The sequence below is a fragment of the Lissotriton vulgaris genome, chromosome 5 (assembly GCF_964263255.1).
Source record: "Lissotriton vulgaris chromosome 5, aLisVul1.2, whole genome shotgun sequence".
In the NCBI taxonomy this organism is placed as follows: domain Eukaryota; kingdom Metazoa; phylum Chordata; class Amphibia; order Caudata; family Salamandridae; genus Lissotriton; species Lissotriton vulgaris.
This window is the reverse complement of record NC_141693.1, coordinates 1869345118-1869365626: the sequence shown is the minus strand read 5'-3', so window position 1 is coordinate 1869365626 and position 20509 is coordinate 1869345118. Positions and strand designations below refer to the sequence as shown.

The 20509-nt window shown below is 45.4% G+C and overlaps 1 protein-coding gene across 2 annotated transcripts in view; it reads left to right on the top strand.

Annotated features, from left to right (window-relative positions):
• The window catches only part of MED24 (mediator complex subunit 24), a 296784-nt gene that overhangs the window by 255111 nt on the left and 21164 nt on the right, over positions 1-20509 (top strand). For both annotated transcript variants that reach the window (XM_086924369.1, XM_086924368.1), the window contains exons 21-22: positions 12474-12655; positions 17030-17123. In XM_086924369.1, coding sequence (XP_086780495.1) covers positions 12474-12655; positions 17030-17123 — 276 coding nt within the window. The remainder of the gene's footprint in view (positions 1-12473; positions 12656-17029; positions 17124-20509) is intronic.

Below are 20509 nucleotides of genomic sequence, written 5' to 3'. Positions count from 1 at the left end.
TAAGCTTTCCTTTACAGCGTCCACGCTGAAACCATACACAGCGTCTCAGTGGAGAGAGGGGGGGGGATGGTCGTTCTCGCAGCTCGACAGGAATTGTCCCCTGGCTAGCGGCAGGAGAGAGTCAGTCAGCACGCTGAGGCGGTGTCCACGCCAGGCTCCGCTACACCTTACTCCTTACTGGGCATTCAGAAGCAGGCAGAGGTATAAACACTGGGGGCAAGTGAGATTACTATAGAGACAGGGTTCGGTAGAAAGATAAGGGGGCACGTCAGCATAAAAGGGCAGCCTTCCCACAGGTCGATCTCTCCCCTCTCTGTGCGTGCTCCTCCTCACTAAGTCGCCTTACTCCTGACCAGTCCCAGAACCTCACACTTACTATGCCCAGAGCCCTAAAATGGCCGCCCTGGTACTGGTCTTATATAGGCTAGCCCTGGCTATAAGAACCCTCCAGAAGGTTCTAGTACCTTCTTAGTGTAACCCTATGGTCCCTTCCCTAGAGGTGGCAGTCATGGCAGTTAATGGCGACCATTTTGTGGGTCTTACAAATCTAGTCAGAAGAGGCACCTAGGCCTCAGGGAAAAGGACTACGAGGGTCAAAGAGCATCTAACCCCTAGCTAACACCGCAAAAATTCAGTGGACATAAAAATTAAAAGATTTGAGGGGCAAAAAGGGGACAAAAATAAATAAATAAATAGGAGGGACTACCCAGAGGGCAGACAGGTCTAACAGCATGTGAGGTAAATTCTGTTCCGCTCGCGGAATTTGGGTAATTTCTCGTTCCGCCGGAGAACGCTAAATTGCCCAAAATTCTGCGTTCCGCAACTTTGCGACATTTTTTGCTCTTTCTCGTTCCCAAAATGTGTGTTTGCGAGATATTTCTTCCCGAGCACGCAAACAACAATTGCGAACAGGAAAAAAGCATTGCGAACAAGAATTTCCGCGTGTTCGCGAAATTTCTGCGTGTTCGTGGAGATTTGCGTAACGCGATTACGCAAATTCTGGCCACCCCTACAAATTACTATGGTTGGACCAGCAGAGGGTGTGCAACTTGTGCTTGTCCACTGAGCATAACAAGTTAACCTGCTAGGCATGCAAAGCGTTTCAGTTTAAAAAGACCATCTGGCACCAGCGGAAATGCTGCTGGAAAATCATAAAATGCAGAGGCAAGAGTCACACAGGATGCCAAATCTCTTAGGGCCAGATGACCTTTTTGGAGTCAAATAGAAGGAATTGGACTCTTCAGGCCTACAGCCGGCAAAAAGAGAGCAGAGCTCATATGCCTTTTGAGGCAGAGCCCACGGAAGAGGAGTTCCCGGCATGCTAGATCAGAGGGCCTGGGCCCCTGTGCTTAGCTCCTGATTACCCTGAAGCTTTCGGATGTGCCTGATGTCAAACAGAAGATCTTTATCCATCCCTAATTTGTAAGGATCCTGACAGAAGCCTGCTCCCAGGAACGACCAAACACTGCGCACTTTCCAAAAAAGAGGTGGCTCATTTTTGAGGTACGACCTCTAAAGTCCACACCCCTTGCTCTCCGCCTAAATAGGTTAGGGACAATAGCACTGCACCCCTACCCCTTTCACCAAGGCCTCCTGCATTACAACCACCTCTTCAGCTCCGCACACACTCTCCGCCTCTCACATCACCCTTAAAGTTCAACTGACCACACACTAGGGCAGCTCGATTGACCCCAGAAAATCATGCTGGGAGAGCTATTGGGTAGACACACTGAGCCCTGGACGGATATCAAACTTCAAAGATCCAGTGAAAGCTAGAGTTGTCACCCTTCATGTCGAAAAGATGCAAAGCGGCATTGGGCAATCCTGATGTACATCAGGAGCTAGGTCCCAACTGGCTCTGTTGTGGTTCATATCGCTTGGTAAAGAGCCTCAGCCCAGATGACAAGAGGTGATCCTCCCCCAGATAAGGGGAATCTGAAGGTTGATGTGGCTATACGGAATACTCTGCAGTTATTACCAACATCACTGGAGATGGAGGAGCGAGTCAAATAAGGTAAAATTATTTCTAGTGTCAACAAAAGGTGTGCAATGGAGTCTGCAGTTACTGCCGTGTGGAAAATAAACACTAGTGTCTCTTTATGGTGAAACTCCCAGCTAAGGGGCTCCAGCTCCAGGCAGGATGTTCAACAGCATATGTTCAGCAGGCCCTTCGATGGTGGACATCTGTTTGGCTGCAGTTGGGTTCAATACTGGAGATACAGTTAAAGCAGAATAATGAAACCGATAAAAGCAACAATAAATATAATTTAAGAACCCATGTATAGAAATTCTTCAAACAATTGTAGCTCCGATAAAACTGTTCAATGCTTATCTTTATATGACTTTTAGTACTTTACTTCTAATTATCCATGCTGAGTGCGGGAATTTGGAGACAGCCACAACCACAATTGAGGTGATGTCCCTTTTTCATATTCTATATGACTCGTCGATAGACCAATAGATCTACACATAGGGACAATCCATTTGGAACTTGGATTTGCATAAAGGAAGATAATAAACACGTGCACATTACTGTTACGAGTAGTTGTACAGCATGAGCAGCAGTCAGATTCCTGATTCGCAGAGAAACAATTTTCCACAGCGGACCAACCAAGAAAGCACCTCAAACTTCAAGTTCCCATATGATCTTAAGTCTCTTGTGCTGTACAACCTCCGAGACCTGCTGTGGTTGGGTCCCACTGGATTTCCAGAGAAAAGTTCAAAGACACCTGGAGGCAGCACCAAAATCAAAGTAAATTCCAGAAGCAATGAGTCATGTAAAAAATATGTTTTTCTTTATTGATTTTTTTTCTTTTTGAAGGTGCACAAGACAGCCAACGCGTTTCGCTCCCCAAACTTGGGAGCTTCGTCAGGGCAAGGGCAAGTGATCTGAAACCTATGTGGGTTTTAGGTCAAAGTAATATGGCTTGATAGGCGCAAAATCAATATGTTGATTTGGATGGAATCCGGATGAACACGAATTTTACTCAGAGAAGCAAAAGAGGAAATAACTAAATTCTCCACTTGTAAGTCCAATGAATGTCACGGGGGCCGAGGTAAATGACAATCAAAATGCAATGATATGCACGTTCCTATGGATGTCACATGTATTTTATATCGACTATTATAAAGGATGTCACAGAGAAAGGCAGTCCTTGATAAGCTGCTCAGTTTAATGAGTCTCACAATACGACGACAGATGAACCGGCCCCCGCAGAAAACGCCAAGATTCCTGATTCACCTCCAATTCACTGTAAAGGCTGCTACAGGTACACGCCTGTATCTGAATTGTAGCATGCACCAAAGTCTAGTGTATAAAATCCAGTAACTCGTCACTCTTGCAAACAGACTTATGGAGGAGAAACACACTTGTCAAGCTCCCTACCAAGCAAGTGTGGTCTGTAAAGCTGCTAGCTGTCTCTTCCACCAAGTTTTTTTCACTGCAACGGCACCCCCTCTCTGAATGGTCTGAGGATCACTCCAGAGCTTTCCTAGACTCAAATCAAGCCATCTCGTTATAAGTGCCCTTAGAAGACCAACTGTCCCCACCAAATTGGCCAAGATGACTTCTCTCAAGCCCTTCTTAAGGTGGCTCAATTAGTCAGTGCTTCAAACTCTAATCCAGTACAACAAATTGTTTAGACTAGTTTTTAGACTGTCGCTATCTCATGGATTCCTAAATCTAAACGGGGGATCAATGGTGTACCCTTCCCTAGACCCAAGAGTTGTCTGAGGAAGTTCTGTTCTGCTCTGGTTAAGGGGCTATTGTTACAGCAGCCGTAGAGTGTGCCACCCCCCTTGCTTGCACCTTCTAGATTTCTAATGCTGGGCGGACAGCAGACCAATCTGTTTTTTTGGCAAATTTGAGTATGGCACCTGCTGTTTTTTCACAATTGGTGTACGTTTTAGGATCTGCAGGTTTCAAGATCCTGTCTCATCTATCCTGATGCTCTGGTAGACAACCTCCCGTATCCTTTTCAATACCCCTGAACCTACCTTGAGGACCCCTTTCGCCATACTCTTCTTGTAGTAAGCCATATTTTTTTAGAGGTGTTAATTTCAAGGTCAAAATCTCAGCAAAATTGTTACTAATCAAATTTTGCAGGCCGTTCCTAGTTTTAGACAACAACATGTCTTCTGCTAAGAGGAGTGCTGGCATTTTTACCTCTGCCAGGGAAGGGGAATCATTCACACAATCAAGTAGGTAGGCAATGCAGTTAATTATATATATATATATATAACATTACCTTGCCGTACACCTCGGTTAACAGGAAAGGCATCAGTTAACTCCCCTTTCACCCGACGCCTTACTTTCGCAAAGTTCCCCTCAAAACAAATGAAGGTCAGGCAGGGTACCCATTCCCTGGAGGATTTCCCAAAGGTTCCCTCTGGGGATCAAATCTAAATCGTCGCGCAGGTCAATAATCACCAAATAGTGGTCATGCATACAAAGCTGTCACAACGCTGGACCTGCATAACTCAACCACGGCTCTCCTTCTACACTCCCACAAGACATCTTCCCACGGATCCGCAAGACCCCGGTTTGAGGAAGATCCTTCTCCTACCTCGCTGCGAAGACTTGGAACTCCCTGCCTCTGCATTTCAGACAATCACCATCGCTGCCACAATTCAGGAAGGCCCTTAAGACCTGCCCATCAACACACACGCACACGCACACACACTCACACACACACACTCACACACACACTCACACTCACACACACACTCACACACACACACACACACACACACACACACTCACACTCACTTCTGATTGATTGACCCTTGGTCAATTCCACCACCTTCCTTTTTGACCAACGGAAACTAGTTACCATATGAACTACCTGGAACTCGTGGCAATCAGTCTACAGTTTTCTAATTCAATCAGTTTAACAGACTCCTTTAAAGCAAAACAGCCCTCATAAAGGTGGACAGTGTGTCATACATGCAGAAACTCTGGAGTGGACCTGCTCACTTTCCCCAGCCATCTGCACTGGCCCAGGACATCTGGTATTACGATTCGCTATCACGTTCAGCCATTAGCAGAGGACCTGCCATAGGTGGACAACGATTTTGGGAATCTGCCAAGCAGTAAGCACCAACAAGTCTACAAGTGGGAGATTCATTTCCAAGTCCTCCGACAGTATAGTCATCCGTGGAACACCCACCATAGATCTCTTTGCCACTGTGTAAAACACAAAATGGCAAAACATGGCCTCTAGATACCCACAATCGCAGTCATTGGGCTGTACACTATCTATAAACTGATCAAGGATATTTGTTACACTTGTCTTCCACGTCCCTGATCCCAATATAATGAGGAGAATGAAAAAAGTGTCAATATCCTCTTCCTAGTGGCACCTATGTGGACCAGACACTCATTGTACCTCACCCTTCTGGAGATGTATGTATATCTCACAAAAAGCTACTGCTGAGCCCTGATCTTCTGACTTGACATCAGGGTAAGCTCAGACACCCAAACCTTAGATAAGTTACTCAAGCTATTTGATGTCTGTGGTTTTAGGGATTAGTTATCTGAAACTTTCGGTGGACTGTATATAGATGCTACGTGAGGCACGTAAACTTACCGCACATGCCTATTATGCTGCAAAGCTGATCAGCACATAGACATCCTCAAGTGCAGCACATCATTTAGCAGCCTAAATGCAGGATAAGGTGGCATACATCTAGTTTTAATATTCCTCTTATGAGAGCCTTCATGGAGGTCTTTTTAAAAAGTTACCCCTCCAAGAATGCCTTCAGTCCCTGAATGGAACCTTAATGTAGCTCTCGCCAGACTCCTGGCATGCACTTTATGCCATTAACGTAGCTTTTGTATTATTTGTTGCATCTCAACGAATTAGTGAGCTACAGGCTTTAACTATAGAAAAAACATTCATTCAGGTTCATAGAAATAAGGTCATCTTATGTCAAACCAAAAATTCCTACCTAAAATGGTTTCCCCTTTCACATTAACTAAACTGTTGAATATCCCATCTTCTTTCTTCACCCTGACTCTGTGGCCTAAAGGGCATTAGACATCCAAAAAGCCACTAATGTATTACATTGACAGGACCAAACCCATCTGTAAAATGTTTAAACTGTTTGGTTTTGCAAAGCTTAGGGTGGTAACACCATCTCCAAGGCAGGCATTGCTATATTGAGTGTTAAATGCATTCAACTATAATACGTTAATGCCGAGCGCAAAAATATACTGTCTAGGGTATATTCCTTCATGCAAAAAGGGAGCCACTATAACTTGACATTCTTTTATTGTAAGGCTGTTACAGTTCAACACCACACACATTCATTAAACATTACTGTCTGGGCATTCAAGCACCACAACAAGCTTTCGTTGACCATAGAGTGGTGAAAAAATAGTTTCAGACAGCTGCATCATCTGCTTGCTCGTCACCGCTTAGGGTGGGAACTTCTTTACAAAAGATCCTACCCTAAGCAAAGCATTTGTATGTACAGCTTCAAATCTTCTATTTGTGGCATGTATTGCAGTAGATTTACATGTGCATACCCTCTTCCGTAGAAGCCACGATGATCACAGATCTCTTCATCATAGATGTTTTTCTTTACGCGGTAGATACTACTGTGTTTGACACTACACCTCACTTACAATACTCACCCGCTGAGCAGAAAACAATCTGAGTTAGAGTCATTGTCTTGGTAAATTGTGGGATAAAGGTGGAGTCAAAACAGACCTAGTGACTAAAACACAACTCTGAAGACAAACAACGTGCAAGCATCGGCGCCCAACACTAGATGGCAGGACATGTGAATCCACAGCTCTGCAAGCTACAAGTATGATTACAGAGTAAGTATGATTTTCTTTTTGTTATTCTTCTGCGGTGCATTTGGACACAGAAAACATACCAGGTCCCCATTTCATAAATGTTTTTTTGTCCATTTTCCCTATTGTTTGGTGTTGGTTTGGATGAGCCTCATAGACAACTAAATATGTTGGTTTGTCATTTTGGACGGCTATGACTAGAGAAATAAAATGGTACTGCTGTGAAGCTCAGCCTGGGATTGGAGATTTGAATGATTGAGATTAGGTCCTATCATTAATCCATAGGGACATGTCATAGACTCATCATGGGTAGGCAGAAATGTCCGATGTACTTCAGAGTGGCACACATGGTCCGTTTTATCTCCACACCTTCTGTTTTCCACGATAGGCTGCTGCCTCAACTGGCCAGGAGTGTTCTTGACACTTAAAGGTGTGTATTGTGTCAATAGTGCCTCCATTGTGGGGCGAGACTTTGGCACCGAGTGAAATGGCCGCAACTCCGTGAGGCTCCATGTCTCCCTGGTCTTCTGTCCGTAATTAATCTGTTCTTCGACCCGCTCTCACATGTTGAATCGATCTCGCCGACTACAGGAATGCTGCGGAATACACAGCCTGACAGGTGGGGACGAAACATGCTCTGGCGGCTCACCCGCTGCTGATCGGGAAGGGAGCAATGCCGCAACTCGGACCTGGACGGAAGCTGCTCCATCGCAGGAAAGAATAGAGGGACAGGGGCAGCCCCGTACACAGCACTGCCCGAGGCCAATGGTCGCTGGATTCACTGGTGGTCAACACAGCGTCTACAACACAGCCCCTGGTGAGTGCCCGCTGGGGTTGTCAAAACGAGCCAGGCCAAGCGACGGTGGGAATTACGGGCGGCGGAAACCAGGGTTGTCACGGTGAGCCTCTACTGAACTGCTTTTAATGCTGGAGGCTTCCCATGAGGCAAGATGGTGCTGACAATGGGACACGAAGGGGCTGAGAACTAATTGCCGGTGATACACGGTGATGCTCCTCCGTGCTGGGGGCCACAAAACCAGCTGGCCCCAGTATTTGAAAGACCGCCTGGCCTGGCGGTGACCACCTCGTTGTGAATGCGCCCCTCTTGTCTCCCCCAAACGGATCAGCGCTGCGGCCGCGGTGTACCTGTAAGCGCCCTCGCAGTGAATCACTGAGAAGTTTGTGGGGAGACTAAGCGGCGACGATTTGATGCCACAAATTACCACTCAGGCGCCAATTAAGTGATGTGTAGGGCGCAAGATCCGCAAGAGCAGAGGAACATAAGGGGCACGCCTGGCCATTTCCTACTCATGGCAAAGTGTTGCACACAGACATGGCGGGCTGAGAGATACCTCAGCATAGGGCTGATTGCATTGCTGGATGACGACGAAACACTGACCCAGCCGAAGGCTGTGGAGGGGACCTAAATTGTGTAAATGTGGAAGAAGTTCCAGTGGCTAATTGCCCTGTAGCTGGTCACTATGTCGAGTGGTAAAGGAGCTAAAGGCGCCCTCCAAACCAAACTAGAGAAGTTCATCATGCAAAAGCGACCTGAACCTGACGCCTTAGGTAAGGGAGGGAATGAAACGGCACAGAGACCTGACAGTGGCGATCCTTCGCTAAAAGATATCACAGAGGCCATAATGGTAATTCGTACAGCTCATGAAACTAGAATGGACTCCATAAAGGCGGAGGTTACGCTGATGAGGGTGGATATGCACAACATCAGTGAAAAAGTCCATAATATAGAGGTGTTTACAGCGGAGGTAAATGTTGAGACAACCCAGATGCAGCGGGATATCAAGGAACTCCAGGTGGCCAGCCAAAAAATGGAGACAACTGGACGACTAAGAAGGCCGTGCCCGAAGAAATAACATCAGGATACTTGAAGTACCTGAGAAAGCGGAAGGAGCTGCGACCGACCTCTTTGTTGAGACCCTCATCAGCGACTACTTAAAACCAAAATCCCTGTCTGCATTCTTCACAGTTGAAAAAGCGCACAGAGTTCCCAGGGACAGGCCTAAACCGGGAGCCCCACCCAGGCCCCTACTGGCGAGCCTGTTGAACTTTAGGGACATAGACGCCGTCTTACAGACTGCCCGCATGGCTCCACTGATCAAATACGAAAAAAGTGAGGTCACCTTTTACCCAGACTTTACAATAACAGTACGGAGGAAACTAAGAAAATGTCTGGAAGTCAAGAGGCAACTGAGAGAAAAGGGTATCCGATACTCAGTTATTCACGGCGAACTCTGGATCGAAGCTGAGGGTCGCTCCTGGTTCTGGTTCTTCGAGACGCCGAGGGCAGCGGCGGGCTGGTTGGAGGGGTGGAGGCCAGCAAGAGACGGCAACCCTAGGAAAGGGAAGGAACATTTATTGAACATTAGGTCTGCACAGCAAGATGGGTGACGTGATTCATCACCAAAAGAAACTGCAGGGGTCGAGGCACACAGCTGATGGACGAGCAGGTTTGACAGCCCTGATGGACTGGGCTGAGAAGAGAACGATAAGTGACTTGGCCATATTAGAACATATCTGGTTTATAAGCATGTTGAAATATTGAGCGAAGGGCAGAAACCGGGGGGTGGGTGGCGGCCCGGGGGCCACCCCCTAACATTACTCTTAGTTGTATATGGGGCGACAGGCACCCTCCAGAAATAAATCCTTAAATTTGCGGAGATTACATGGGGTGATGGGGTGGGTGAACACTATAAGAGAGGGTGCTGTGGTGGTGACCTTGGACGCCACCATGGCATTTGATACTATTGAGTGGTCGTATCTCTTCACTTTACTTGAGAGATTTGGACCAGTATTTATTGGTTGGGTGAGTCTCCTATATGTGGATCCCCTTGCAACAGTTGTAGTTAATAATGCAAAATCAGCCAGCTTCCATCTCCATAGAGGGACCCGACAGGGCTGCCCCTTGTCCCCTTTATTGTTCTCTTTAACGCTAGAGCCACTTGCCCCCTATATCCGCATTGATCCTAGAATACGGGGATTACGTTGGACAGAGGAGTGGGAGGACGGTATCTCACTCTATGCGGATGGCAATCTACTGTACCTAGCTTCTCCAGGGAGATCCTTGTGCAGGGTATGAAACATCTTTACTAATTTTGCCACCTACTCGGGTTACACAATTAAATGGTCGAACTCTCTCCTTATTGTCCTTAGTGGAAACCCACCCCCATTCCCAAAGATTGTGAGATAACGATAGCCATTGATGGGTTTAAATATCTTGGTCTGTTAATCACCAAAGATCCCAAATTATATTATGCGTCCAACTTGTTGCTTCCTCTACAACGACTGAGACACAATGTGGAACACTGACAGACTCTCCCACTGTCAGTACTAGGTAGAACATCACTTTTTAGGTCGAGCAGACCTACTCTCAATGCGTGAGCATTGAGAGTGTCTGCTTCAGACCTTTTGTGGCCCGTTATTGGGAATGTGGACACCAATCTGACACGAGCGTCTTCCTTCGCAGTTTTCACCGCGGGAGCGCGCGTCTGACCCGCGCATGCGCAGAGTACCCGCGCATGCGCAGAGTAACTCACAGCCCTTGCTCACACAGACGCAGGCAGGCAGCCCCCACCCCTCTGCATGCACGCACGCACACACAGGCGAGTGCATGCACACGCAAGCACACACATACAGGCACACAGACACTCGCTCACACACACACACCCCCCTCCCCCACAGTCACACACACGCACGCACACATACATACAAAGCCCGCCCGCACTCGCGCGAGCACATGCTTCCCCCCCGCACTCGCGCGCGCACATGCTTCCTCCCCCCCCCCCCCCCCCGCTCAGCAACCCACTCACCGGCTTCCTTCTTGCGGCGGCTCTCCTCAGCTGCAGGGCCCGGCAGCAGGACTCTTCTTCCCTCCTTCGGCACCGGGGCGCAGGGTAGGCTCCTGCCTGCTCCGGTGCTCCAAACACGGCTCCGTCCAATCGCGGCTCTTCCGTGGGAGGCGGGGTAGGCTCCCACCCTCCTACTTCCTGTTTCCTGTTGTCGCGCCGGCCTGCCTGACTTCCTGGTCGCAGGCCGGCAGAGTGACGGCGGTGATTTGCGGTATTTATTTATTTAGTTATTTATGCATTTTTATATAGCGCGGACTTTACCCGAAGGCGGTATTTATTTATTTATGTATTTATGCATTTTTATATAGCGCGGACTTTACCCGAAGGCGTCAGAGCGCTTCACATTAGGAACAGAAATGAAACATAATGAGAAACATTACAAAAGAACAGGTTGCAAAAACATAGGTTACTTACATAAGGTAATAGTGACAATTGTGAGCAAACAAAATACATGAGGTAGTAAAAACTATGAGCAACCCAAAATACATGAGGTAGTAAAGGTAATAGTGACAATGGTGAGCAAACAAAATACTTGAGTAAAAATTGTGAGCAACAAAAATACATGAGGTAGTCAAAAGTGCACAAGAGGAAAAATTGTGAGCAACCACAATACATGAGGTAGTAAAGGTAATAGTGACAATCGTGAGCAAACAAAATACATGAGTAAAAATTGTGAGCAACAAAAATACATGAGGTAGTAAAGGAAGTCTTACTCACAAATAGCGCGAGGACGTGAATTACTTTTGGAGGTGTCTCTGGAGGAGGAGAACTTTGAGGTCCCTTTTGAAGGCCTAGGAGGAGGCAGTGGTCCGGAGCTTTTTTTTGTCCTCTCGCGGTTTGTAAATACAAAACATATTGCATTGAAAATGCTATAGGTATCACATTTGCGAAAGTTATAACTATTGGCATTGTAAATGACGAAGCTATTAATTTAGCTATTTAAAAAAAAAGAAACATAAATAAAAACTTTGCCATTTACAATACCAATAGCTCAAACTTTCCTAATGCGAGGCCTATTGCATTGCAAATGCTTGTTTAATGATGTCACTTCCTCAATTTCTGTATGCCCTCCATAATTCACCTGAATTGGTCTCGGAGTTGGAAGGGTAGAAAGTGCGCCGAGAACTTTGCTATGGGGTAACAGTCCACCGAGAATTGCGTTCCCAAAACTGGTCAGAGGCTGTTATGACGGGGGTATAGGCTTACCAAATATTAAAAAATATTATTGGGCGGCGCAAATAATGGCCATCAACCACTGTGTATACCTGCATCAGCATAACCCAGGGTACACTATGGATAAATATTCTTGCCCGGGAGTAAGCACACACGGCTGCTATACTCTAAACCGGCGAAACTCCACCTGACCAGCCCCACAAAGCATTTAGTCCAGGTTTGGCATACAGTACACAGAATTATGGGATGGACAAATACCATTACACAGGCAGCCCCACTGTGGGATACAGAAAAACTAGGCTCTCTCTGGAGTACGAAGGGTTTTGATAAGTGGGATGTCATTGGGATATCACGGGTGGGGGATCTCTGGAAAAAAGGGGAGGTGGTGCTTTTTGAGACTTTGCAGAAAAAGCACGAATTGGCTGAATAGTGCCTCCATTGTGTATGCTTTATTGCTTTCAGATGATTCCCAGTCGTCACCTATTCATGATAAGCATGATTGTGGAGGATGTGGTATGGGTTTTAAATCTCTTTTCATTCTTATCACCCTGCTCAACATATGCCTTTGTGCTGCTGCTCTCCACGCCACTTATCCTTTTCATTAAACCCACTTGTCTTTTCTCATCTTGCAGGAGCTTCTGAAGGAGACACGGAAAGAGTACACGCTACGGGCAGTGGAGCTACTGTACGCAGTCTTCTGTCTTGACATGCACCAGCTCACGCTAAGCCTTCTAGGACACATACTGCCCAGTCTGCTTACTGATTCTTCCAGTTGGCATCTACTGATGGATCCTCCGGGAAAGGCTCTTGCAAAGTAAGGGAAGCAGCATTTCTCATTTCAAGGCATGCTGGCTGGCTCCTCAGGGAGGAATTAGGCATCCTTTGCTTTATACAAACTGTAGGTAACTTTGAGGCTACATCTCAGGTAATCATTTGATATCTGCTACCTTCAGGGAGGTCTATGAAATGCAGAAGAGTTGACTTCTGAGTAGCCTGCAGATAGTTATCAATGAATGTGGTTAAAAACCTTCAGGCAGTCGGTAGATGTAACAAACCGGTTAGGCTGTTTGGTGAAAACCAGAAATGGTTGCGGGTTCTGGGATGAGGTTTTTTGAACCTTTAGAAAGGTTACCATGAGCGGGCAAATTCGAAATAGCAGGTGATATAGTTGAATTCAGCCACTTTATTTACCCTTTGCATTGTGAAGATTCAATGTTTACAATAGGGGGTCCTCCTTTTAGAAGGGACACAAGCCGGCCAAGTATAGTACCGCCATCTAGAGGAAGGCATGGGAAGTCTCATGGACACCAGTATCAAATACCACTCATTGATCCAATGTGTAGAGTGCTATATTAAACCCAGAAATATGATTAATAATTGCAGAAAAGATTTTATTTAAATCGATTTTCCAATGTAGTGTGCTGACAACATTTTCAGTTAGGGTCTGAGCTATTAAAGGTTCTCTGTCCAGGTTGTCTTCTTGAGCAGGGGGTGACAATGTGTTATGGCAGTCTTGTCTGGAGAGAGTGATATATTTAGTATTTCACTGGTATATTTTTAACCAAATGTCTTAAGTGACAGATTCTGAGCAGAAAAGGGTATTAAGCAGGGCTTCGTTTCTTTATAGAGTTATCAAAGAATTTTGTTATTTGTTCATTTTTGTAAAAACCTTTCTGAATGTCAATTTTTTCTTAGTAGAATTTCAAAACATTGGTGAAGGTATCTTTGGAATGTGGTAAAGAATGGTGTGGGCAACATGGCAATATCTATGTTGATGCAGTTTGCTCCCTACCAAACCGTTTGTGATTCCACAGTGAAACCTTAACTTGTTGTTGACGTTTCACGGATGTAAGCACTTCAAACCAGTGCATAGCTGGTTGTTTCATCTTATGACCCTTACATCTGTCTTTTTCATTGCGATCAATACAGCTCGCTGCGAGAGTGAACTTCAGGCACTATCGGTAGAACCACGCTAAACCATGTTTTTTTCTGGACAAACTAGTGCTGAAGACTCCAGCTGACTTTTTACCAAAAGTCATGGCTCCTTCCCACGTTGGGCAATCCATTGCTTTCTCGCGTTCTTTGCTTCTTCCCTCCCCTCAGTAGAGGAGGATAAACTCCATCGGTAGGACCCCAAAAGGCTTTGAGATTCTACAACACTTGCACAAAAGAACATATAGTGCATGGGTGCTTGCAAACATTTTTCCATGGGCCAAAATCTTTTGTTCTGTGATGTGACCGAGGGCGCACTAATAATAGCAGTGGCGGTATAGCGGGAGGGAGGGTAGCGCTGAGGGTGGTGTAGGGGAACTCCAGTATATACATCTGGTGCTGAATTCCACAATGAGAAACCAGAAAACGTGGGCTTAATCCCGGCTTCCGCAATTTACCAAATTGTGTGATCATAGGAAATTGTTTTATTTCACTTTCCCTTCTTTTTCCTAGTTATCCTATATAAGAGGACCTCGAAATACATGACATCTGGATTTGTGCAGTAATAACCCTTTTCTTTGTTTGATTTAATAAAGTATAATGTTGTTCATGTATAGTAATAACTCAGACCACCCAAAGAGTGCACATAACAATTGACTACTTGCCTCTTATTTCACTATTGACATTGTCAGATTGTAGGGGCCGGGGAAATTTGTTTTTAAATTCATGTTTGAAAACTATTACTTAAAAAAAAAAATCTCAATGCACTGATATCTGATATATTAAAAGAGAAACGATTCTGCAAGTTAATGAATACACTTTTTGAATTTTAAAGAGGCTTTAGCATATTTTTTGCATTTTTACTGAAACATGTCTTGAAGGTGTTTCTCAAGTTTAGCGTTGCAGGACTCCCTAGTTAGAACTTTTTTAACATCAGTTAACCTTTAAATAAATACTTGCCTGTTTACTTAACCTTTTAAAAAAAAGATTTAGTGCTGAGTCGAGGAAACATCAGATCAGTGCTGCAGTTGGCCAGGGGGGCCGCAGGTAAAGGTCAGTAGGGCTGCATGCTGCCCCCAGGCCATATTTTTAGTATCAGTGAGCTAGGGGATGATGCGCTTTTTGTGGGGTTCTCTGGGGGGAAGAAAAAGAAGGCAGTGCAAAAGAGGACTCTCTTGAGGTGGATAGTCCTCTGCATTAAGATCTACTATACAAGAACAAAAACTCAGCCTCCGGAAGGACTGAGAGATGGGCTCTCAGTCCTTCCGGAGTAATGTTCCCCATTAATTTGAGTGTATCCCTGAACAAAGAGATGAGAGGAAAATCCTGACATTTATGATATTAGATTGATTCTTCCAGTATATGACTATTCCCTTCATTTTACAATTCTTGTAAGAGTGCCTTATTTTTGTGATGAGACAATTTGCATCTATTCATATCTGGACAGATTGCTGTGTCAAAAAACCCATAAGAAGGTGATCACTTCAATTCACAGTGTTTGCAATTCAACACCAGCACAATGTAGAAGGTTCATGAAAGAGGCTGCGTTTTATTTTTTTCCTCTGCAAACTTCTTCATTCCTAGAGGTTTAGAGACTCAGATCGGCCTCACCTCTAGCTAAACTGACTGGACCCAACCTGTCTTCTATGATAAAAGATAAACTCTGTATAGCAAATCAGTATTATCAAGATAGCATCCCAATTTCCAAGCAGTAAAACAGTCCTATCAGATAAAGAACATTATGTGCAGATAATGCATCAGTTGTAAACGGTCATAGTGTGATATGTTCCCAAAGGCTGGTCTTCTTGCTTCCAACTCAGTTGGCTGTTTTCCTTTTCTTAAACATCTGATCACTTGCCACATCGGTTGCACATGTCCAATTTAGGTTTGCAGTTTTTAGGTCACAGCCTACCAGACAGCACAGCTGTGTGGTCTGCGAAAGACATCTTGGGGAGTTTCAGGAAGGTGACCTGGGAATGCATTTTGTTTGTTGCTTGCCATTAACTTTGTGGTTTGTAACTCTTGTTTTCTGGCTTTCCATTTTCTGACTTTATTTGCTTTAGGTTGCACAGCTGGAGTTCGTAACTCCCCATGCCAAAGCAGTGTTTACGATATTCTACCACTAGTTCTTTTTGCGTAATAAACAGGCCTGTAAATCTTGTTCTTAACTCGTCATATTTGCTGGGCATTCAAATACAAAGGTCAAATGTCAAGCTGTATCTTCGAGGGAGCCTGGTGTTTATTTTGCTTTTGGCTGACTTCAAAGTGAGAGCGTTTATAGAAAAGAGAAACGCAGCGTACTTTCTCCATGGAGCCTGATTGTGCCCCTTTTAAAAAAAAAAAAAAAACATTTTTTGATATGGTCATCTCAAAAGGTATCTCGTTCTTCAGCTTCAGAAAACATTTGCCTTTCATTCATGGAGCATAAAGTTCACTATTGGCGTTGTCGGGGTGGATCGAAGCATGATCTTATCCAAAATCATATTTGAAACTATTACTTACAAAATAAAAACTTGCACTGATTTAGTCTGCTATACTAGTTACTTGCTTTCTTTCACATCGATTAACTTGTAAATAAATGCTTGCCGTTTTCAACAGGGGCTGCATGCAGAGTTCAGGAGGGTGCTTGTGGACTGCACAAAATTAATCAGATGCTCTAGTACTACTATTATGAAGCCTGTCTGCATGTGAATGAAATACATTTTTGGAATTTTTGCAGAGACCTTTTCATATTCAACAAGTCTTTTGCAAAATTCCTCTTTGGGGAGTCCATTTAATATGTGAAACTACCTTTTTAGTTACTAAGTACAAAACCTCTTTCAGTCTCAGGGCCAGCCTAACATATGGTGATCCTGGGAAATTTACACTGTTATGGCTCATTCATTGTCAAGCATAGGATACAATATTTTCATTATTCACTGTGCCCATTTTCAGCAGTGAACTCTTTATACAACAATGGAGGACCATTTTGTCTTGAGAAGAAACTAATCTGGTTTCACTGGATAGGTTGCATTCTATATTCAATTGGTCCATCTCAATGAGTGTGGTGCAGCACTTTCATGTTCATGGTCCAAAAGGTAATTCAGAGCGTCGATAGAGAGGGGACCAGATTGCATATCTTGTCTAGAACAAGAATGTTTGAATTAAATGGCTATATTTGATGTCCAGAAAATAAAAATGTTTGTTTCCCACGTTTTTATTACTTTGAGTCAGTGCACATGATATATGGTGATGCAGTTTTTATTTTCTGTTCTAGATTATCTGTCTGGTGTGCTCTAAGCTCCTACTCTTCACACAATAAGGGTCAGTCATCACCCCGTCAGAAAAAGCGACATCGAGAAGACATTGAGGTATGAGCCTGGCAGGAAGCTCAATCAATCAGTTACTTGAGGAGCGCATCTAATCACCTGTAACGGTCTCAAGGCCCATGGGGGGATGGTGGATGGGGCCAGCTCTGCAGCCAGGTCCGACCCGAAAGGCATTTCACCCATTTGGTCCTGCAGGACGTTTTGATGTGTGCCATTCCACAGACACACCACCTTCGGCGGAATTGCTTTAGTATCTGTTCTGAAAGTGAGGATTGCTGTGTTAGAAGTATCCACCAGAAGAGCAACCTTAAACGTCTCTCCAAGTTGGTCTCGCCCTTCCACCTTAACCAAGCTGTAGAGCTCTCAGTCTTTTTTCTGCAGCCCAGCTTGGCTGCAGAAAGAGCTTTACACAAACTAGATGTCAAGACCGCTCTTATGTATTTCATTTCGTAAGTCTGACCAGAACACAAAGGCCATCCCATCTCTTCGGCTGGCATACTAAGAAGGATACTCAAGTACATCCAAATCTGCTACCACAAGGCCAATACTGCTTATCTGCTCCACCCAGGGCACACTCCACGCGTAGGAAAGTGGCAACCATGGCTTTGTTAGAAAATATACTGTTAGCAGACTTCTGTAGAGTGGCCACATGGTTCACCCCACACAAGTTAATCAAGCACTATTCTGTGAACATCCAGGCACACCCACTGGCCAGACAGTCCTAAGAACCTTGTGCCACACATCTTCATCAGATACATGTTAGCCACCACTTTAAGGGAAAACTATTTCATAGTTTATCCAGAGCATGTCTATCTACAACCAAAAATGCTACAAACGGAAAATGTTACCTAGTCTATAAGCATTTGTTCGCACCGACCCTCCTCCCAGTAAGGCCATGTTGATTACAGATCTCTCCTATTAGCAGCTAGTTAACATGGGACAGTGTGCATAATGCACCGTGCTAGGCTCAGCTGATCCACCATAATGTGGAGCCAGTGCCCATGCACATTCTCCACTAAGGGAGTAGATGCAGCACATCCCTTGACTCAAAAGATGAGAAACACAGTTTGCTAATGTCTATCCCAACACTAGATGGTAAAAGTATGCAGAGCACATAAATGTACAGCTCCACATGCTGCAAACAGATGCTTACAGGGTGAGTAACTTTGTCCTTAAGGTGTTCTGAGTAGCCTACCTATGTGAGAACAAAATCTGAAGTGTTGCTTTTCACAGTAGCACTACTCTTCAGTAATCACGACTCTTAAAAAAACTTGCATTAGAAAAAAGAGCTTGTACCATTTCTCATCACAAAAACAATCGAAGTAACCAGGTATAACCCACAATCTGGTAGCCATGATATACTATGTTACTATTTATTGAATAGTATACTTCCAAATTGGGTTCTGCTATTGACAGTGGTGTCAGACAGCAAGCTGATATTGCCACAGTGGCATAAGCATTACTATCTAACAAATATACTGCTAAATACGTGCCGCTTTATTTTGATTAGTGTACTAGAAATATTGAATTTAAAAAATGTGTAGCACTTATATTGGCTCAATAATGTCTTAGCAGATACTGAGCTGCTCTAAGCTCAATAGACCAATACAAAATATTGCACAGCTATTGACTGAATATTAGGATATGAAACATTTCTGTAGTAGGGGATCTCTGTGTATAGTCATATTCTATTGATATAGTCCCGCCCATGTGCGTGGACCCTGGAGCAATCAAAAATAATCTCTTAAGCTGTCTGCAATGCAGTCCTGCATAGACACTTAAGATAAAATTAAAGACAATAATGCAGCCTGTACTTACAAGGCTACACTGTCCAGTACTTCAACTAGAAATACCAAGGATATGTCACCAATATCACATTAAACACAATGTGCCAAGTTTCCTCTACAGAGAAACTTCCCCCTTCACCAAATCCTGGGAATGATAGAGAGGAAGGTATGGCCAGACAAGCCCCATAGGTTGCCATTATATGTCTAGAAAAGGGATACCGTGCCTTTAAGGAACTCTCCAGAGACCCTCGGTATCCCATGATGCACAGCAAACTCCTTTTACTTTCAGTTCTTTTTTCCGGCTCCTGCTAGCTGGACCCTGGAGCATTGAGTTCTCCGTTTTTTGGGTTTAATTCATTTTTTTGGCACTTTTAAAGTATTTCACTCGACGTCTGCCTACTCCTTCTTCCATTTGCTGTTTTTTTTTGCCACTTTCCTGTTGAAAATGCCTGCATTATTCGACAGGTGCCCTGAGTGTGCCAGGAAGAAGGCCAAATCAGAAGTCCACAGAGTGCGCATCCTCTGTCTACCTTCATCTCATGTCACGGAGGATTGCGAAATCTGTTGGTCCTTTTCCAAGAGGACTCTGAGGGACAGAGAGAATCCGGCTCCAAGGACTGGAGCAGAGGAAACTCCAAGATCAAGGTGGGTCTGGGCTTTGGAGGACTGGATCGGAGTCCTCTGCCCGTGCTGTGGCCTCTGGGGGGCTCCCCAGTCAAGAGAAGGCCAGGAAACGGCACAGATCTCCGTTGATGGCATTGGCGTCGGGAGGATTGATCACTGTGTGTTCCCCTTCGACCCAGAGCTCTGGGTCGAAGCGGCGTCGACGTTCGACGTCGAGGGGGCTGACGTCGAGACCTCGGACGAGGTCGACGTCGAGAACTACATCAACGTCAAGGAGTCATCGACCTCTTGATGGGTCCAGGCACCGGCGCTCGCCGTCGAGGCGACACCACAGTTCGCCGTCGAGGTCTACTCGGTGTTCGACGTTGAGGCGCAGATGATCGACGTCGAGGGGAAGGAGGTCGACGTAGAGGTATGTGTCGGCGTCGAGGCATTTGACGTTGAAGAGGATACATCAACCTCCAGAAGGCGATCCAAGACAAGGACGGCATCACCGGGGATCGGTGTTCAGCCTGTCCTCTACTTCCACGAACCCCTGTTCGCGGCGGCGGCGGCATTTGTCTAGTAAACGGTTTGCCTCTAGGACTTCATTGTGAAGACCTTCAAAGAAGAAGAGAGTGGTTGGATCTTCCGACTCGGAATACTCTCAAATCTACTCACCTTCTCTGACAAGGTCACCTACGCCTCCTCCGTTGCCGCAGAAGAGTCCCACTCTTCCACCTCCGCTTCCGAGGACGACGACTCCGCCCCTTCATCCTCTTTCGAAGACTCCTCCTCCTCATCGCCCTCCACCTGCGCTTCCCTTCACCACCTAAGGGGACGCCACAGCCGAGGACTCAGGCTCTGCCTCCGCAGCATCTGGCCGCGACCAGGCCAGTGGATCGTCCAAGGCCTCGGAGGTCCAGATAGCGATCCAGGTCGCGCTCCGGGCGAAGAATTTTCGCTAGGAGTGACCGTCGCTCATCTACATGGTCCCGGTGTCGTTGCATGCAAAACAGGTCAAAATCCCGTCACATG